This window comes from Gorilla gorilla, chromosome 1 (assembly GCF_029281585.2).
Source record: "Gorilla gorilla gorilla isolate KB3781 chromosome 1, NHGRI_mGorGor1-v2.1_pri, whole genome shotgun sequence".
NCBI classification, from domain to species: Eukaryota; Metazoa; Chordata; class Mammalia; order Primates; family Hominidae; genus Gorilla; species Gorilla gorilla.
The window spans coordinates 56,337,658-56,359,104 of NC_073224.2; the positions used below are offsets into that span (position 1 = coordinate 56,337,658).

General features: G+C 38.7%; 1 protein-coding gene and 1 long non-coding RNA gene across 3 annotated transcripts; one reads left to right on the forward strand and one right to left on the reverse strand.

Moving 5' to 3' along the window:
• Positions 1-5,728: 5,728 nt before the first annotated feature.
• On the reverse strand, positions 5,729-9,369 carry LOC101143415 (uncharacterized). Its single transcript, XR_010135107.1, has 2 exons — positions 9,304-9,369; positions 5,729-5,914 (listed from the first exon to the last, which is right to left on the reverse strand). It is a non-coding gene; the product is annotated as an uncharacterized lncRNA (long non-coding RNA).
• A 1,637-nt stretch (positions 9,370-11,006) lies between these two features.
• ZNF281 (zinc finger protein 281) lies at positions 11,007-19,804 on the forward strand. Of its 2 annotated transcripts, none has more exons than XM_004028111.4 (2): positions 11,007-11,311; positions 11,538-19,804. In XM_004028111.4, the coding sequence occupies exon 2, from the start codon at positions 11,552-11,554 to the stop codon at positions 14,231-14,233; it is 2,682 nt and encodes an 893-aa protein (XP_004028160.1). In that variant the 5' UTR covers positions 11,007-11,311; positions 11,538-11,551; the 3' UTR covers positions 14,234-19,804. The 2 variants fall into 2 exon arrangements, with proteins under 2 accessions (XP_004028160.1, XP_018884009.1); XM_019028464.3 differs by having other exon boundaries at positions 11,009-11,311; positions 11,534-19,804.
• The last annotated feature ends 1,643 nt before the right edge of the window (positions 19,805-21,447 follow it).

Consider the following 21,447-nt stretch of genomic DNA (forward strand, 5'->3'; position numbering starts at 1 on the left):
GCTTCCCTTTGAAAACTCACGGTCTTCCCTTGGTGAAACTGAGTTTTCTACTTATAAGCTTCTTTTAGTCTATTTTTAAAAATAACTTCTCTACTAGACTTCTTGATGGTAAGATCCACATCTTAACCCTACTTAGAGTCACACAGTACCTGATACCTAGTAAGTACTCAATAAATGTAAATGGATAATGTAAGAATTATTACTAATTACTCAGTTTCCATTGTATGTAGATAGAAGAAATAGACTTTTGTCTAGCACACATTGAATTCTAGCACACATTGAATTTTCATTATGTCCTAGGCATCATGTTAATTGTTACCTACTTTATTGTGACAACCCTGTACAATTACTATTGTTACCGAATAAGGAAAGTTAGCCTCAGAGAAGTTAAGAAAACTGCCCAAAGTCACAGGGTTAGTGTGTGGTAGAGCTCGGAGTACCGGAGTACATCCAAGTTTGTTTGACTCCAAACCTTTTTTTTTTTTTTTTTTGAGATGGAGTCTCACTGTCACCAGGCTGGAGTGCAATGGCCTGATCTTGGCTCACTGCAACGTCCACCTCCTGGATTCAGGCGATTCTCCTGCCTCAGCCTCCTGAGTAGCTGGGATTACAGGTGTCCACCAGCAAGCGTGGCTAATTTTCATATTTTTAGTAGAGACGGGGTTTCACCATGTTGCCCAGGATGGTCTCGAACTCCTGACCTCAAGAGATCCACCCGCCTCGGCCTCCCAAAGTGCGAGGATTACAGGCGTGAGCCACCATGCCTGGCCCCAAATCCTTAGCTTTTAACCTTTACCCTCGACTGCCCCTTTGGATCCTGTTTGGTTCTTCTGCAAAACTGTCATTTAAAATATTCTCCTTAGCCAGGCACAGTGGCTCACACCCAGCACTCTGGGAGTCTGAGGTAGGTGGATCACTTGAGTCTAGGAGTTCCAGATCAGCCTGGGCAACATGGTGAAACCCCGTCTCTACAAAAATACAAAAATTAGCTGGGCGTGGTGGTGCATGTCTGTAGTCCCAGCTACTAGGGAGGCTGAGGTGGGAGGACTGATTGAGCTCAGGTCAAGGCTGCAGTGAGCCATGATCGCACCACTGCACTCCAGTCTGGGCAACAGAGCGAGACCCTGTCTCAAAAAAAAAAAAAAAAAAGAAAGAAAGAAAGGAAAGATATTCTCCTTTATGTCACTCAGTATTGCTCTTAGGAAATATTTTTTGTGAAAAATAGATCTTATTATCAGACAGTGGGAACCATGTAGTAACCCATCAAGTTCTCTTTCTTGGATTGGCCACCTGGAGTGAAGTGAAATTCCTGTTGGAATTATTTTATCTTTTCCTGGGCTTCTGGCTTCTTTCAGATTTTATTTTTGGCCAGGTATGGTGGCTCACGCCTATAATCCCAACACTTTGAGAGGCCCAGGCCAGTGGATCACTTGAAGCCAGAAGTTCAAGGCCAGTCCTGGCCAACATGGTGAAACCCTGTCTCTACTAAAAAAACAAAAATTAGCTGGGCGTGGTGGCACATTCCTATAGTTCCAGCTACTTGGGAGGCTGAGGCAGGAGATTTGCTTGAACTCAGGAGGCAGGGGTAGTGGTGAGCTGAGATCGCGCCATTTCACTCCAGCCTGGGCAACAGAGTGAGGCTCTGTCTCCAAACAAAACACAAAAACAAAAAAAACCCCCAGATTTTGGCCAGGCGCAGTGGCTCACGCCTGTAATCCCAGCACTTTGGGAGGCCGAGGCGGGTGGATCACTTGAGGTCAGGAGTTCGAGACCAGCCTGACCAACAAGGTGAAACCCCACCTCTACTAAAATGCAAAAATTAGCTGGGCGTAGTGGTGCACGCCTGTAATCCCAGCTACTTGGGAGGCTGAAGCAGGAGAATCAATTGAACCCAGGAGGCAGAGGTTGCAGTGAGCCAAGCTTGGGCCATTGCACTCCAGCCTGGGCACCAAGAGCGAAACTCCGTCTCAAAAACAAAACAAAACTAAACTAAACAAAAACAGATTTTATTTTCAACTACCCAGTGATATACATAGATAGTTATATGTATGTACTAAACATATATCTGTATATATTATATATATAAAAATCTATGAGAATAGAAATAAAATATTTCTATTTATATATGACTTATGTATATATACATTTTATATATATACACATATATATACATATATATATATGATAGGATAGTTAGAAGTAAAATTTGAAAAAAATCAGAAGCCCAGAAAAAGAGAAAATAATTCTACCAGGAATTTCATTATAGTACATATAATAAATTCATTTTAGCTGGGCACCTGTAGTCTAGCTACTAGGGAGGTTGAGGCAGGAAGATCACTTGAGCCTAGGAATTTGAGGCTGCAGTTGCTATGATCCTGCCTATGAATTGCTACTCCACTCTAGTCTGGGCAAAATAGAGAGGCACTGCCTCTTGAAAACTAAATAAATAAAAATAAAAATGAGGCCACTTAAAAAATAAACACACTTTAAATAAACCCACTTTTTTGTTCAAATTTATTATAGTCCTTATATTAAAATAAGAATCTAGGAAAAAAATCTAATCTTACCTCCAAATCAAATCAATATTTCATTTGTCTGTCTTATATTTCGATCCTTATTCGTGTGCAGATTGTTTTCTATATTTACAGTAACATGATACATAGAATTTTATATTCCACCTCTTTTCTTGACAACATCAGCATGTTTTTCTAGTTTGCTTTGTCTCACTTGTTTCTCCTTTTCTTTTTGTTTTTTGAGATGGAGTTTCGCTCTTGTTGCCCAGGCTAGAGTGCAGTGGCGCGATCTTGGCTCATGGCGACCTCTGCCTCCGAGGTTCAAGTGATTCTCCTGCCTCAGCCTCCCAAGTAGCTGCGATTATAGGTGCTCGCCACCATGCCAGGCTAACTTTTGTATTTTTAGTAGAGACGGGGTTTCACCATGTTGGCCAGCCTGGTCTCCAACTCCTGAACTCTGGTGATCCACCCGCCTTGGCCTCCCAAAGTGTTGAGATTACAGACATGAGCCAACGCCCCCAGCCTGTCTCACTTGTTTCTGACTTGCCTCCTCTTCCTCTTATCCTTCCCATTAGGAAACCAGTGACGACAACAACAGTTTGGTGTGCATCCTTGCACATCTTTCTCCTGTGTAATTATTAATAGTTACATTTGGGCAGAGGAAGGGAGAGTTTTGCTATTTGTTTTACAAAAGTAAGAATATATAACATAATGCATCTTTCCTCTTGCTTTTTTTAACTATGCAAGGACATCCCTCCAGACTAATATAGCTCCAACTCATTCTTTTAGTTGCCTAATATCCTAAGGGATAAAGATACCACAATTTATTCAGTTGTTCTCGTGCTGAAGGGCATTCAAGTTGTTTCTAGTTCTTTGCCACTGTGCACAATGCAGCAACAAGCAACCTCAAAAATACATATCCTTCACGCTAACGCTTTTGTTTCTATAGGATGTAATCCCCAAAGCGGGAATTGTTTATAGAAAGTAGATTGGGGCCGTGTGCACTGGCTCACGCCTGTAATCCCACCACTTTGGGAGGCTGAGGCAGGCAGATCACGAGGTCAGGAGATTGAGACCATCCTGGCTAACACAGTGAAACCCCCTCTACTAAAAATACAAAAAATTAGCTGGGTGTGGTGGCAGGCTCCTGTAGTCCCAGCTACTCGGGAGGCTGAGGCAGGAGAATCGCTTGAACCCGGGAGGTGGAGGTTGCAGTGAGCCGAGATCATGCCACTGTACTCCAGCCTGGGTGACAAGTGAGACTCTGTCTCAAAACAAAACCAAAAACAAACAAACAAAACAAACAAACAAAAAAAGAAAGTAGATTGGAACAGGATTTGTAAATATATAAAAGTACACAGCATAGTAACATACATTCAAAAAAGTTCAGTAAATGATGACAATGATAAGAATATTTGACAATACGGTTACCTAGCAGCCTTTTTTTGATGGTAAAAGGTAAGTTTCCCAGCAACCAGAAAGTATATGTCATTGAATGAGAATCTATAAGGAAAGTACAAGAGGCAGAAACTGGCCCATAGCTACTGAAAATCATTGTTACCAACCGCATTTCTTGTTGTACTTGCTAGGTGGAGGACCAGGGTTACTTGAAGCCCTATTACTAAATACTGAGTCCCTAACCCTATGAGCTAATCAAACTGCAATATGCTTTTAATAAACTTGAGCTTTGAAAAGACTCACCAATTGCATTATCTTGAAGCTAGTGACTTAAGAGTTATGAAGTTGTTGGCTGGGGGAGGTGGCCCACGCCTGTAATCGCAGCACTTTGGGAGGCCGAGGCGGGCAGATCACGAGGTCAGGAGATCGAGACCACCCTGGCTAACACGGTGAAACCCCGTCTCTACTAAAAATACAAAAAATTAGCCGGGCGTGGTGGGGGCGCCTGTAGTCCCAGCTACTCGGGAGGCTGAGGCAGGAGAATGGCATGAACCCAGGAGGCGGAGCTTGCAGTGAGCCAAGATCACACCACTGCACTCCAGCCTGGGCAGCAGAGCAAGACTGCGTCTCAAAAAAAAAAAAAAGAGTTATGAAGGTGTCTATTTAAGACAATGTGTGTGAAAGAGCATTATATTAGGAGTCAAACAGTAATCCTTGGCTCTGCCAACTTGTCAGCATTGTGGCACTTTGAGCAAGCCTCGAAATCCCTGTATATAAGAATAAAGCTAATAATACTCACACTGCCTCCTTTGCAATGTTGTAGTGAAGAACAAATGGGTTTATGTAAATGAAAGTGCTTGAGAGAGCTATCCAGATATTAGCACTGTTAATACTATTCTGATTCCTGAGGAGGCAATGTGCTATGTATGGGGCACCTGTCCTGTTCTTTCTGTTGCCAAGAAAGAAAATATTACCACTTAAAAAAGATTGATTCTGTAACAATCATGAAGTGTACTGTAAAAGTACAGATCAATATAACAACAGACTTGATGTCAACCACTGAATCTATTTGCAGATAATGCTCAAGACTTCTAGAACAGTGTAAATATTTACAAAGTCGCCTCAGTTTTCAATGTTTCATAGATAAATGAGAATGAAATCATCAAGAATGTTTTTTTTCTCTTTCCCTTAGTTTCTATTTTTAACTTCTGTACAGTATCAGATGTAATATCCTGGTGTTCTTTCCCAACTCCTGGCCCCTGCCCATAAAGTACACGCATGCTACAGGAATCCAGCTACACTTTGGATGCTTCCTGCCCAATTAATGTTATTTTTACTGTGACTAAAGCATTGAGAAATAGGTACCTCTATAGAAAATACTTCATATATTAATACATTACAGATGAACTGTTCTATAGATGGAATAGTAGAAACCACCTAACAGACATGAGAGATCATTCAATTCAGAAATGTGACATACTTTCAGTATTGACTCTTTAGTAGGACAGAATGTTGCTATAAGGAGTTCCAGAAATTACAGTGCCAGTTGAAGTTTGGCAGTTGGTTCCTTCCAGCTGTTCTTAAAGATATCCTCTCTGCAGGAATTTAAAAGTGGCTCATAGTATGGCTTAAGATGTTTATGTTTAGTTGTTTCTGTTGTGATTCTTCCCTTTGAGAAAACAAGATGTTTTTCTAGTAGTAAAGGGTTTACGAAGTTCTGTGACATTAGATCTAAATGATCATGACTGTGAATACCTGGTAAAATTAATGGAGAAAAAAGACATCATGTGTGGGGCATACAATTATGGGGCATAAAATTAGTTACAAAAAAACTAATTTTTATTGTTTATGTTATACATTTCAACTGGTTGTGGCAGCATCAGATAGACACCCCAAGTGAAAGAGAAGCAGAGAGTCCTTGGCATGATTTCAGGTTTCAGACTCCCTCATGGTCTTTAGAAACATCCTTCCGGGGCTTCCTTACCATGCTGTTAGGTGTACATCTGTTGAGGACAGGCAAAAAGAGAAAAAAAGCTTTTGAGATGGAAGCTGCCTGTATCTAAAATCCTTTTAAATTCTAAATCCTATTTTCAAAAGGAATATTTTTGTTGTGATCATTTTACATTTAAGGTTAAATGTATTAAAATTAAAAATGTATAATAAGTAACGTGGTAGTGTAGTAAATAAAAATATGAAGCATACTCTACTTTCTCAGTTTACCAAAATGTGGGGAAAAAATAAAACTTACAAGACAGATAAATTACAGGGGTGATTATACCATTATTAAAGTGCTCTTTGATTTTCTTTTTATTTATTTATTTTTTTAGAGATAGGATCTCACTCTGTTGCCAGGATGGACTGGAGAGCAGTGGTGCAATCATAGCTCACTGCAGCCTCCAACTTCTGGGCTCAAGTGATCCTCTCATCTCCTGAGTAGCTGAGACTACAAGCATGCAGCACCATGCCCGGCTAACTTTTAAATTTTTGGTAGAGACAGGGTCTTGCTATGTTGCCAAGGCTTGTCTCAAACTCCCAGCCTCAAGCGGTCCTCCTGCCTCAGCCTCCCAAAGAGTTGGGATTACAGGCGTGAACAACTGCACCTGGTCGCTCTTTGATTTTCAAAGCATCATATAGATTTCACATAAACAGCTGGGTTTCTTATATGGAAATAATAATGCATGTTGTTCAATGTTCAGGAAATTTTATTTGTTCAGGAACTCATCTATTGTACAAAGCAAAATATTCCTATCATAAATAGAATTAAAATTTGAATGACTTACTCTTAAATTTTTATTTATGCAGCAAAATAAGGAATAAAAAATTAACAATTATTGAGGGAAGAGGAACTCTTAATTATCTTAGAGTTTTTACATAAATCAGAAACAAGATTTTTTTTTTCTTAACTATTTAGAATTATCCAGAATTGGAGCAAACAAGTAGCCTATAAAATGAGTACTAAACTCAAGTACTGAGTGGCTTGAATTTAGTCTGCCCTAAATGGATCTTGACCAAGGCTACTGGAAGGAGGAAAGTGAGTGTTGGTATTGAACTTTGGGACATCGGGTATACACAGTAAAAAAAAGTGTAGCTATAGTTGAATTTTTAAAAGTTTATTATCAAAATGGAAATTGTTTATTGTTCATAACTCTTCATTAATCATTCTTATTAATACAAATGTATGTATTGCAACAGTTTTAGTTTCTGAAATTATAAAGGTAGTAGTATTGAATTAGATTTGTTATAATGAATATACCATACTAATGTAAAATGTTAAAAATAGAGGAAACTGGGGACGTATCGGATATATGCAAACTGTTAGTACTATCTTTTTTTGTTGTTTTTTTTTTTGAGGCGGAGTTTCACTCTTGTGGCCCAGACTGGTATGCAGTGGCGCAATCTCTGCTCACTGCAACCTCCGCCTCCTGGGTTCAAGTGATTCTCCTGCCTCAGCCTTCCTAGTAGCTGGGATTACAGGCATGTGCCACCACGCCCGGCAAATTTTTTATTTTTAGTAACGACGAGGTTTCACCATGTTGGCCAGGCTGGTCTTGAACTACTGACCTCAGGTGATCTGCCCGCCTCGGCCTCCGAAAGTGCTGGGAATACAGGCAAGAGCCACCGTGCCCAGCCTGAGTACTATCTTATCAATTTTTCTGTAAAACTAAAATTGCTGTAAAAAACAAAATCTATTTAAAAAGAAACTAAATAAAAACAAGAATCACTAGTTTTATACAATCTCTTTGTTCTGGGATTGTTTCCATTATCTGTAAAATCTAAGCATTCAGAGATAAACAAATATTAAAATATTCCTTTAATATTTTACTTTTGAAAGAATCATATTACTTAACTATTTGAACCATTTCTAGATTTAGTACAGACTCCTATTTAATATTTGGCTTGTTAGTACCTAACAAGAATACTACAATGTAGATTTTTATTTCCTCACCAAAGTGAAAATTTTTTGCTGTCTGTTTTCTCTAAGTTTAAAGCATATAGTTTTATTTTCTTTTAAAAGTTAAGATTTTAGAGTTAAAAGTGAATTTATATTTTCTAATTAATTGAGCATTTTCTAAAGCTAAAGACTAATCAATCAACATCTCTGGAATATTTGTTACATATATAGATTACAATAAAAATGTATGCAGTTCACAACAGATGGTAATGTGAAATTTTATCTCGAGCTGGTATTTCAAGTATTATTTCAAAACCTATTCATACTTATTACCTTAAGTTTATTCTTTTAGCTGCTTTATAATTTTTTTTTTAATTTTAACCCTGTTGAAGATTGTAACAAATATATTCTAGTTGCTACAGTCTAAAACAGTGCTTGGAAATACTGATGCTTAGTGTTATTTCTATGATTACTTTAATAACATTTCCTGAGTTTAATTTTTTCATTACCCGGCTATCTTTCAGAACTGGTATATTGATTTTTCTAATTAATATTCTTTGTACTTGCGATGGTATTTTTATTTTGTACTTCTAAATAATTGAATAGCACGACCATTATAAGTGATGTGCTTGCTATGTTATCATATAAATGCTCAAGGTACACCTTCTAATGTTGAAAAATAGGAAAATAAATTGACCTTGATGAAGTGTGTCTTCTTCTGTCTGTTCCCAGGAAAGTTTATTTCAGGTATTTCTACTGCTGAAATGATTAGCGTTAACAGCTTTCCCCCTCCATTTTATTTTACAGGGTCTCTTCATCTTCCTGATATATGGGGTGTACAACACAGAGGTAAGTCTGCTTGGAGTATCTCAAGGCTGACAGAGTGAATGAGAGAAATGACAGGTTTCTTATCTTGATAACTGAGGAACAAAGTTGGCTTTTCATATGAGTGTCCTACTGCCCTTCATGCTTGGACTAGCTTATATGCATCCCAGCTTACCATTAAACACTGACACCCTGAATAAAGGGACAGCCTCATTTCTCATAGGCATTGACTAATATTTTACGACTGCCTTAAGTTTTTGAACTTTCAGTCTTTAACACTTAGCTATTGTAGAAAAAAACAAAAACAAAAACAAAAACAAAAAAACAACTCAGCCTCTCCTATACTCTCACTCAACAATCAACACAGAAGATTTCTGCGACCAAATGTGTAGGGGTTTCTCCCCACACACCGAGCAAGCAATCGATTCTGCAGCAGACACCACTGGGGTGTCCTCCAATTCAATTCTGACACTACCTACCTGGAGACAGCATCAGATCCCACAGATTAAGAGCCCAGGCCTACAAGACCGGCCGCATTTCAGATGCCAATCACAAGCCCCAGGTAGTTTTACCTGTGCTTCTGACTGACCAGCTGTAAATCGGGGTTCCCATGACCCCTTCCTTGGGCTTGATTAATTTGCTAGAGCAGCTCATAGAACCCAGGCAAACACTTACGTTTTCCGGTTTACTATTAAGGACATTACAAAGGCTATCGATGAACACCAGATGAAGAGATGGATGGGGGAAAGTCTGTGGGAAGGGGCGCGGAGCTTCCATGCCCTTTCCGGGTGCGCCACCCTCCTGGAACCTTCACGTGTTCGCTTACAGGAAGCTCTCCAAACCCCGTCCTTTTTTAGGTTTTTATGAAGGCTTCATTACACAGGCATGATTGATTAAATCATTGGCCATTGAAGATCAACTTAACCTTCAATCCCTCTCTCCTCCCCAGAGGTCGGGGGGTGGGACTCAAAGTCCCAAACTCTAATCCTGCCTTGGTCTTTCCGGTGACCAGCCCCCATCCTGAAGCTACCTAGGGGTTGCCAGCCATCATCAGTCGCTTCATTAGCATACAAAAAGACATTTATTACTTTGCAGATTCCAAGGATTTTAGCAGTTGTATGCCACAAAACGGTTCAAAGTCCAAATATATATTTCACAATATCACAACTATACTTGACAGTATTAAAGTGTCAGTTTAAGTGGTGGAATACTTACATGTTGTTTCATGGGATTAGAAAAAAAGCAATTACTTCTTATCTCAAAATTCTCATTAAATATTGTCTGTAAAATTTTTAGGGCAGGCTCAGAGAGGTCCATAAGTATTAGTAAATAATCCCTATGGTTTCGATTGTGAAATTTCCCAGAGAATTTATTATTTAATTATGAGAAGTTATTTAGCTAGAAACATTGTGATGTACATGTAACTTCATTAAGAAAACATACTATGTAAATAAGCTGTTGTCATAGTTCTAGTTCTTTTATTTAAAATTTCTCATTTATAAATATCCTTTGCTAGGAAAGTGTCTGGTTTAGATTTCTGCATGGTTAACATGAAATCGAGTGCCTTGTGTACATTAGGCACTGAATAAATATTTGTTGTTTGATTTTGTTGATATAACTTTGATTTTAAGATTTTACTTCATAATTTTCCCTTACGAGAAAAATTTCTAAATTTGCAATGAGTTTCTTGGTATTCTGTACTGGCGAGGAAAGAGTTGATCCTAGCAGAGCTCTTAGAATGGCCTGGTGGTTAATTTTTCATAAACAATATAAAGGGCCAGGCATTTATAACGTGGCAAACAGACTGATTAGCCAGGCTAAGGTACGGGGGCATTTAAATAAGATGTAATGATAATGAAGTATGTGTGTGGGCGTGTTTTACAGGACTGCTGCACCTGGATTACGCTCGGTTTCCTCTTCCAGTAGCCTTCAGGAAGGTTGGCAGTAAGACAAGTTTTTTTCTTTTTTTTTTTTTTTGCAACGGTACCACTAATTGCGGTTTCAAAGCAGGCTCCTCCCATAAATGCAAAGGATATGCGCCCATTATTAGTGCTTCCAAATTCAAAGGGATAACATAAGCACCTGTTTTAATAAATGTTGAGCATTTGGAGTTGAATGCTTCTTGATAGAATCAAAAGTGCCCTCAATGATCCACTTCTAGGTTTGAATTTTATTTCAAGACCTGGATTGCAAAACCTAGAGTGAAGAAAGCCCTAACACTGAATCCTCAGTTTCCCCCACCTTCTCTTCCAGCCCCTTTCTCTGCATCTCCCACGCCACGCTGTAGTACAGTCCCCCGTAACTTCCCGCCCCTTGGGTTCCACCTCCTGAGCGTCTTTCCCCCAGAAACCCTCAACCACTTTCATCTCCTTCAGTGCAGCCCACCAATCACGCCTGTGCGCCTCGAAAGCCCCTTTTTAGCAGGACTCCAAATCCCCGCCTCCCCTGCCCTTGCTCCCCCGCCTCCGCCCAACGGCCCCAGTGATTGACAGGCAGGCCGGGCGGAAGCTGCGGCGCAGGCGCCCTGGCTCCTTAGACCTCCCCTCTGGCCGGGTCGAGGAGTTCCCAGCAGACACTGCGCCGCGGCTGCGCAGTACACGGGAGGCTTTTAATTCCATTGTGGAGAGGACGGCGTTATTTTTATTAACTGGAGGCGACGGCGGCTGCGGCGGCGGCGGGACCCGTAAGTATTGCCGGTGGGTCCAGAAGGGAGAGGGCGAGGCCTGGGGAAGAGTCGCAGGACCATGCGTGCCGGTGCCGGAGGCGACTGGGCTGGGAATTAGTGCTGGGCGCGTTGCGGTCTGGGCGGCGGCGCGGCGGGGTCCTTAGCGCTGCGGTGGTCCCGGCCCGGGGCCCGGTTCCACCTCCTTTCCTCCCTCTTCCCTCTCCCTCCTCCTTTCTTCAGCCAGGCCTCCTCCGGGGTATGAAAATCGGCAGTGGGTTCCTGAGTGGCGGCGGAGGTACCGGCAGTAGCGGTGGTAGCGGCTCCGGCGGCGGTGGTAGTGGCGGCGGCGGCGGCAGCAGCGGCAGGAGGGCAGAGATGGAACCCACCTTTCCCCAGGGTATGGTTATGTTCAACCACCGTCTTCCCCCGGTCACCAGCTTCACCCGGCCGGCGGGGTCGGCCGCCCCACCCCCGCAATGCGTGTTATCCTCCTCTACCTCCGCAGCCCCGGCCGCTGAGCCCCCCCCTCCGCCAGCCCCGGACATGACTTTCAAGAAGGAGCCGGCGGCGTCAGCCGCGGCCTTCCCCTCGCAGAGGACCTCCTGGGGGTTCTTGCAATCTTTGGTTAGCATCAAACAGGAGAAACCCGCGGATCCTGAGGAGCAGCAGTCCCACCACCACCATCACCACCACCACTATGGGGGGCTGTTCGCTGGAGCTGAAGAGAGGTCTCCAGGCCTAGGAGGCGGTGAAGGGGGGAGTCACGGCGTCATCCAGGACCTCAGTATTCTCCACCAGCATGTCCAGCAGCAACCAGCCCAGCACCACCGTGACGTATTACTCAGCAGCAGTAGCAGGACTGATGACCACCATGGCACTGAGGAGCCAAAGCAGGACACTAATGTCAAAAAGGCAAAAAGGCCAAAGCCAGAATCTCAGGGAATCAAAGCCAAGAGGAAGCCAAGTGCATCTTCCAAACCTTCTTTGGTTGGAGATGGAGAAGGTGCCATCCTCTCCCCAAGTCAGAAACCTCATATCTGTGATCACTGTAGTGCTGCTTTCCGAAGCTCCTATCACCTGCGGAGACATGTCCTCATTCATACAGGAGAAAGACCTTTCCAGTGCAGCCAGTGTAGTATGGGTTTCATTCAGAAATACCTACTACAGAGACATGAGAAAATTCATAGTAGAGAGAAGCCATTTGGATGTGATCAGTGCAGCATGAAGTTTATTCAGAAGTACCATATGGAGAGACACAAGAGGACACATAGTGGAGAAAAGCCATATAAGTGTGACACTTGCCAACAGTATTTTTCAAGGACTGATAGATTGTTGAAGCACAGGCGCACATGTGGTGAAGTCATAGTTAAAGGAGCCGCTAGTGTAGAACCTGGGTCATCAAACCATAACAATATGGGTAATCTGGCTGTGTTGTCTCAGGGAAATACAAGTTCTTCAAGGAGAAAAACAAAGTCAAAAAGCATAGCTATTGAAAATAAGGAACAGAAGACCGGTAAAACAAATGAATCGCAAATTTCAAATAATATAACCATGCAGAGTTACTCAGTAGAAATGCCTACCGTGTCTTCCAGTGGAGGCATAATTGGCACTGGAATAGATGAACTGCAGAAAAGGGTGCCAAAATTGATCTTTAAGAAAGGAAGCAGAAAGAATACAGATAAAAACTACCTTAACTTTGTGTCACCATTACCAGACATAGTAGGACAGAAATCCTTGTCTGGAAAACCAAGTGGCTCACTTGGCATAGTATCAAATAATAGTGTGGAGACCATTGGTCTTCTCCAAAGTACAAGTGGCAAACAAGGTCAGATAAGTAGTAATTATGATGATGCCATGCAGTTTTCAAAGAAAAGAAGATATTTACCAACTGCCAGCAGCAACAGTGCCTTTTCTATAAACGTAGGACACATGGTCTCCCAACAGTCTGTCATTCAGTCTGCAGGTGTCAGTGTTTTGGACAATGAGGCACCATTGTCACTTATTGACTCCTCAGCTCTAAATGCTGAAATTAAATCTTGTCATGACAAGTCTGGAATTCCTGATGAGGTTTTACAAAGTATTTTGGATCAATACTCCAACAAATCAGAAAGCCAGAAAGAGGATCCTTTCAATATTGCAGAACCACGAGTGGATTTACACACCTCAGGAGAACACTCAGAATTGGTTCAAGAAGAAAATTTGAGCCCAGGCACCCAAACACCTTCAAATGATAAAGCAAGTATGTTGCAAGAATACTCCAAATACCTCCAACAGGCTTTTGAAAAATCCACTAATGCAAGTTTTACTCTTGGACACGGTTTCCAATTTGTCAGTTTGTCTTCACCTCTCCACAACCACACTTTGTTTCCAGAAAAACAAATATACACTACGTCTCCTTTGGAGTGTGGTTTCGGCCAATCTGTTACCTCAGTGTTGCCATCTTCATTGCCAAAGCCTCCTTTTGGGATGTTGTTTGGATCTCAGCCAGGTCTTTATTTGTCTGCTTTGGATGCTACACATCAGCAGTTGACACCTTCCCAGGAGCTGGATGATCTGATAGATTCTCAGAAGAACTTAGAGACTTCATCAGCCTTCCAGTCCTCATCTCAGAAATTGACTAGCCAGAAGGAACAGAAAAACTTAGAGTCTTCAACAGGCTTTCAGATTCCATCTCAGGAGTTAGCTAGCCAGATAGATCCTCAGAAAGACATAGAGCCTAGAACAACGTATCAGATTGAGAACTTTGCACAAGCGTTTGGTTCTCAGTTTAAGTCGGGCAGCAGGGTGCCAATGACCTTTATCACTAACTCTAATGGAGAAGTGGACCATAGAGTAAGGACTTCAGTGTCAGATTTCTCAGGGTATACAAATATGATGTCTGATGTAAGTGAGCCATGTAGTACAAGAGTAAAGACACCCACCAGCCAGAGTTACAGGTAAGGTCCCAAAAGTGGCCAGGCTGGAGGTCTTCTAATGTAATTTTGTTTTATTTTGAGAACACTGCCATTGGAATGTTTCTACACGATCCTATTAAGAATAATGTGATGCCCTTTCAATGCAACTTTTCATATTTAGTTTATTTTGTTAGCGTGATTTTAGCTCTGTTTGTATTATGATTTTTAATCAAAATCAATAGATTAAAAATAGTTTGACATTCAAAGTGACAATGTTTAGCAATCAAATTTACATGTATAGATCGTCAGGGAATAGCCCAAATGTTTTAAACGCAAAAAAAAAAAAAAAAGACAAAAAAACAACAAAAAAAAAACCTACAAAAAAAACTTTGTTGCTAGGATTAAGGTTATTCTAATTGCTTTACTCTCAGGAAAGTGTAATAACGCATGGGAATTCTGTACGTTATCACTGTAATGGAATATCCAATTTACAGATAGTATGATATACATTTTATCATTTAAGTAAGGGATCGAAAACATTTCAAATTGCTCTGTCTGGGCTGATAGACATTTCGTCATTTAAGTAAGGGATCGAAAACATTTCAAATTGCTATCTCCATCTGGGCTGATCCAAAATTCTGAGATTGTTGGCTACCTGTATTTTGTTGCAGCTTTTAAATGTACTCTGAACTTCCAAACCACATTCATTCCAGCCTGGTAGAACAAATATTCTTGGATCTTTGATCAAAGCCTGGAATGATAGCTTTAATAAAAGAAGGAAAAAAAAAAAGCACCCTCTCTTGATCTCAACTGTAACAAGGCTGTAATTCCATCAAGCGATTCTACTGACATCTAGTACAGTGTTGAAGCCCGTGGTTGGCTGGTTCCAGTATTAGAACTCAAGTTGAAATTATATGATTAACTGAAATTTGGGGCATGCATTATTTATTATACATGGCCTAAAAGGGTTCTGTCTGCGCTGTTACGTATTACCTACACTTCTGGGTTTTTTTGTTCTTGTTCTCAGCCTCTCTTTAAGATTTCTTGGGCCTTCCTTTTCCCTCTTTCTATTTTAACAGTTTTAATTTTAGAACCATTTACATTCCAGTAGGTAATTCACTATGCGCTTTATATGCCTTAGGGCATCCAAATAAAAAACAATAGGGTAAACATCCCCAAAACCCACCTTTAAAAAAAAAAAACCCATACAGATTTCCATATGTAATAAAACCCCATGTTCTTGGATAGATATTAATAAGGTTGTAATTCCAACTGGTGACATAACTCCTGTGAGGGATAAGAATGTGTCTGCTTATAGTAATAACATCAGAACCTCTTTGTGAAATTGCGGCCTTTAATGTACATTTTAATAAAAGGGTGCATTAGTATTGTACAGGGGTCTTGTAAAGTCAAAACTTGCTATGAACTCTAATTGCCATTTGAAGCTACTGATTGGCAGTGGCTCTACTCTAAAACTGCTTTTTAGCAATTGTATTTTTTTCCTGATTATATTTTTTAATGTACTTTGATGTTTATGCTGATGAGTTTTTTATGTACTTTTGGTGATGTTTCAGTCTTATGTACTCTTCTGACGTCAGAAAAGTACCACTGGTTGTTTGCAGTCTTATTGTGTAATCAGCCTACCGCAGGCTTCCATGTATAATAAAGTAATTAATATTGTGCAAGTGTAAAACACTTCTATTATAAAAGCAGTGTTTGGAAAATAAGAAATATTAAAAATGGTTACAAAGTATTAGTTAATTTCCTTTTCCCACTTTCCTCCCTTTAGCTTTAGCAGCTAAAGGGTCACCAACTTGTCATTGCAAGATTCTTAGAAAATGTACTTAATCTTAAATACACTCAGTACTAAAAAGTGTTTATTTCTTACTTCAGTAAGTGCGGTAAGTTCTATTGAGTACAGAGTACAAGCTGTAATCAAAGGATGGAGAGGACCTTTACCACTGTATCTCTTAAGCTGTATGATTTTTCTCCAGTTTGTTTTTTACAGGTTTTGAATTTCTTTAACTTTTATTGTGTGTACTGAATACTGCATATGTATTATTCTGATTGTTTGCTCTAGTTTACTACCAATAAAAGTCCTGTTAATCACAAGATTGAAGAAAGGAGATATTACTTAATATCCAGTAACGTTTTTCAGAATTTTCTATTAACATTTTCTAAAATATTCACATCTGTGGTATAACCTGCAGTTTAGAGGCTTGTATTTTAATTGTATTTTTTTAACTTAGGTATTTTGTGTTTCTAGGTTTATTTTAGTTGAAAATGGACTCAAGGCCAGGAGTGGTGGCTCACGCCTGTAATCCTAGCACTTCGGGAGGCCAAGGCGGGTGGATTGCCTGAGCTCAGGAGCTCGAGACCAGTCTGGGTAACACAGTGAAACCCCGTCTCTACTAAAATACAAAAAATCAGCTGGGTGGGGCGGCGTGTGCCTGTAGTCCCAGCTTCTCGGGAGGCTGAGGCAGGATAATTGCTTGAACCCAGAAGGTGGGGAGGTTGCAGTGAGCCAAGATTGTGCCACTGCACTCCAGCCTGGGCGACAGAGCAAGACTCCGTTTCAAAAAAAAAAAGAAAGGATTCAAATTTACATAATATTAAATTTTTGTTCTTCCATATTGCTGTGCACCTAAAACATATTCAATGTTCATAAAATATTCAGTTTTATGACATGAAAACATTCAACATTTTATGAACATTGAATACTTTATGAATGTTGAATATGTTTTAGGTGCATAATATGGAAGAATAGAAATTTAATATTATATAAATCAATGTTTTCTTGAAATTGGGTTAGCCATCCTAATATTACTCCAGAGAAATTATTTATTGAGGCTTTATTTTAAATCAGATTCCAATATCTTCTGGTTTTAGGTGCATCCTTTTTTGCCTCAAAAAGGTTGTAAAATACTATGGCACCAGTTTTGGGAAAAAAACTTTTTACTTAAAAAGTTGTGATAAAGTGACAGTATGATTTAGATTACAACGGTCTTGAGCATTTTAGTTGGGATGAAGGTATTATTAAATCATAGCAATGTTTTAAAATGTTGAGAGTATAAGTATTAGAAGGAAAGAGCTAAACCTATAAATAATGGAGATGCAGAAACTGAAAATTAGTAAATATGTAATATATTAGTAAACTTATAAGTATGAAGGAGAAAAAGATCATAAGACATTTGTGTTTTGAAATTTAGTGGCTACAGTGTTGAGGAATTGGGAATAAATATATTAAAGGGTAGAATAGGTCTTTGAGGCTTTGTTTTCTTTTTAGTATATGATAGTATTACAGGAAATCATAAAGATATTAAGTATAAGCATGGATTTCTCTGTAGAGATTATCTGTACTGGCGAGTCTGTGATTAGGAAATGTCAGTTTTTGTTTGTTTTGCCCAAGTGTATTTCCTAGATTTGGTCTTTTTCTTGAACAAGAGTGCTAAGCAGAATCTCTGATTCTGTATTGAAATCCAACTTTTGATTTCTTTGCACAGGTGACTTATTCTCTGTTCTAGATTAGCCCTAACAGATTGATTTTTTTTTTTTTAACCCATCCACCTGCCTTTGTTTCTTCTGTGGAATGTCTGTCTCTGAATATGATCATTTTAAAATTAAGGTTTTTTTTTACTTTTAAGAAGTTAAGATATGAAGTAGGAAACAATGCTTTTGGATTTCTGTTGTGCTACTGGAAATTCAGAATAAGGACTACCATAATTTAGCAATTGCTGGTCAGTATTTTTGAGGTAATTTAATAATGGGAACAGTGGAAAAACATCTATAATTTTTAGCGTGTTTTTAAAAAGTTGCAAACTGATACAAATATTTCTACTTTAGTTTTCTGTATTATGCTCATCAGATGAGAGAGGCAAAAGTTTGTATTCATTCCTGTCATCTGGCATTTTGTAATTACTTGCCATTAGTAGCATTTAAGCCTGAACTGGGTGACAGTTTGAGCAATATGGTTTCATGAGGTCACATGGAATTTTTACCTTCCAAATTCATAGGCTCTTGTTAAGCAGAAGAACTTCCCTCACCAAAAATAGTTTCTGAACTTCTACTTTTAGAGTAAAACATACCTGAAGACTATCATTTTCTGAGTTTTATGGTCTTTGTGTTTTCTATGATACATACTGATAGGATTTCATTTTTAGAATGTGATGCAAGACTCCTTTGTTAGTGCTATGATAGGATCCATGCGTCATGTTGCGTGAGGTTATGTCAGTAATGTTCCATGAATATTTTGTTATGGGATCCCTCCTGGTATTTAAGAAGAGGGATCTGTGGTGGTTTACCAATCTGCTTGTACCCTTCATGAAATGATAAACAATTACTGATAGATAGTGAGGGAAAATATTGTATTCTCATTATTTTTTTTATATCCTTGGTAACATTTAAAATGAACAGTAGGATGAACACAGCATCTTAGAATTCTGTTATCTTATGCTTGACTGTATTTGAGTGTGACTAATTTAGACTATATTTAAATTCTTTATGAATTTTTGGCTTACTCATACAAGTCCAGCGTAACATTTTTTTTGGGTCACAGACTCTGGGTACCCGATATAATTGATGGCCCCCCGTCCCCTGTACGTTAGCAGAGATATATCAACAAATGAAAATGTGCAAGCCAGTCTACATGCTCACAAGACCTCCTCCAACTTTGAAATAAATTCTTAGTTATGGACCCTAGGTTAAGAATTTAGAAGACATCCTAAATATTGAAATTTGATTGTATAGATAAGTAGGAAGTTAAAACCTAAGAAAATCATCAAATATTAGGGGTGCTTCTGAATTGATTTATCTGCAGTTTAACTACTTAGCATTTATGGAATGCATTTAGTTTACAAAAAGCCATAGAGTTTTATGATAAGCTGGTCAAGTAATTAGTTGAATAGATTTTATAATTCTTTGCACTTCTCATCTGATAATAACTACCGTATAGGTAGTAGACTTGACAGTAGTTCAGTATTTTCTGTTAACAGAGTTGTGTTTATAACAATTACAGTCAACTACTGTGGTTCTTCAGTTGCACAGAGTAGCTTTTGGCAAAAGTGAAAAAACCTACAACCAACCTACATCTTTTTACCTACGAGGAATAATATTGAGTTCTTAATAACAGACTATATTTCATTATAGCCTGTGTGTGTGACTAGCTAGGTTGAAATGTACTGTGCATGATAAGCCTTGTAAAGCAAGTTATATGTTGAAATTAGTATCTTGGGAAGTGTAGATAGATAGCTGGAGAAAAATGTAATGATTTGGAGCTTGTACTCCAGAGGGGAAAATGTATTTCCCGTGTTTATAGAGAATAGAAGAATAATGGGCAGGGGTTGAATGTAAAGGGAATTAAGGGATATCTTAGAATGGAGAAGAAAAGGAATAGATTTTGAAGGAAAATATCATACACATTCCGTACTCAGTCACATTTGGAAAATAGGGAATATAAAATTTACTCCAATATTAACTGTTAAAAGGGTAAAGAGGATCTTTAGCTGGAAAACTGTTCTGATTTTGTCATTCTTTCAGTTCAGACTTATTTCAGTACTTTGGTTTGTTATGAACTTTAGAACTATTGTGGAGCAATTAATAAATAACTCTTAACAGACAACTGTGGTGAATTTCTGTTTACGTGTCCAGTCTAGGAAAAAGATGGCTAATCTTTGTGTTTATGTATTAAATCTTTTCTTTGGTAACTCATAAAATCACACAGTTTCCATCGGTTGTTAAGAATTTTAAATAACTTTTTTCTTACTAAAACAATTGGCAGTCAAAATTGTTATATGTGATCAAATGGATATGAACAGAATTTAGGAATTAAGACCAAAACTCTGAATCCACATTCTTTACCCACCAAAAAATAAATGTACAAATACAGTGTACGAAGGCATGTTGTGTTACGACAAAGGAAAAGTGTGAGTGGTTATAAAAAGTTGGAAACCCTTAATAATTATTTTTTTGTTTTGCTTTGAAAAATATTTGCAATTTTAACTTGTGACTAGTTCGTTTCTTTATTCTACGTTAGATAAGAATCTTATAAGCATTATCTATTGGAAAGTTAAAGTTTTAAATGGGAGCTAAAGTTTTAAATACTGAGTTTTGGAATAAATACAGTTTTTAAAGTCGAAGTGACATTTTTTAGATTAATTTCTAAAGAGTGGATTGCAAAATTGAATGACAAGATCAGCAGTGTAACTATTTTATGTTTGTGCATAAACTAAGCTCTTCCTACGAGGAAGCCAAGTGCAAACATTTGAAAGAGAGTTCCTTCTTTTTGGAGGATAATGAGAACTGTAAATGGGTATCATTGTGGGTCTCCATGAATAGACAACCCATGACCTTCATCAGTTTAGTGGTGGAACTGGAAAGAGCTTTTCTAAGACTTGCAGTTTTTTACTTCGTGGTCCAAAACAGTAAAAGTGCCTAGTATAGATTAGAAAGCTGACTGAAATGAGACCTGAAGTTTTCATCTTGCAAGTGGGTAAGGTATAGGGATAAAAATTGTGAAAATGTTTGCATTTAATAGACCCAATATGTAAATTTTCTTTTTAAAAATTTATTATTATTTTTATACCCCAGGCCATGGCAGATTTATTCTTTTTTCTTTTTCTTTTTTCTAATATGTAAATTTTATTCAGTCAAGCACATTAGAAAACTGAGCAAGATTTCGTAGCACTGCATAAATGCATTAAATCACTTTAAAACTTGATCTTGTACTGCTTTCACTTTTGTTGTAAGTAGCCTTACAATGAGCAAATTAAAATTGTGTTACTATAATATGTTAAGGATTATGTTGTTTGTAAGGTAAATTACTGAGGAATTTTATTCCTTTGGATTTGGGGGGACAGCTGTAGAAGGTCCAAATGTTTAATTTCTTTTTTATGATGTCCACTAAGATATCATACACATTTCTATACTCAGTCACATTTGGAGTAGTTTGCTGTGTATTTCTTTTTATGAGTGTTTATGTTGGTAATTTGATCTCTTAAAGGTTTAGTTTAGAAATTTTGCAAGGGTAATTAGAAACTATTACACTAATTTTTAAAATTGCCTCTTGTTTTTAGTAAGTAAAAAATTAGGTTATGACAACACTTAACATAGATTGTCTAGGTTTAGTTGAAAAAGTATAAAAAAACCTATGATTGTTGAACATGCTGTAAAAAAACAAAATATTAAAACTTGTGACAGATTTGTCTTTGGAAGGGAAGGAATGACTGTTGTGTAAGGACAGAGTGAAAAAGGATCTAAGGAGAT

Excerpts from the sequence above, each read along its gene's own strand:
- ZNF281 (XM_004028111.4), top strand. The coding sequence starts at position 11,552 with ATGAAAATCGGCAGTGGGTTCCTGAGTGGCGGCGGAGGTACCGGCAGT.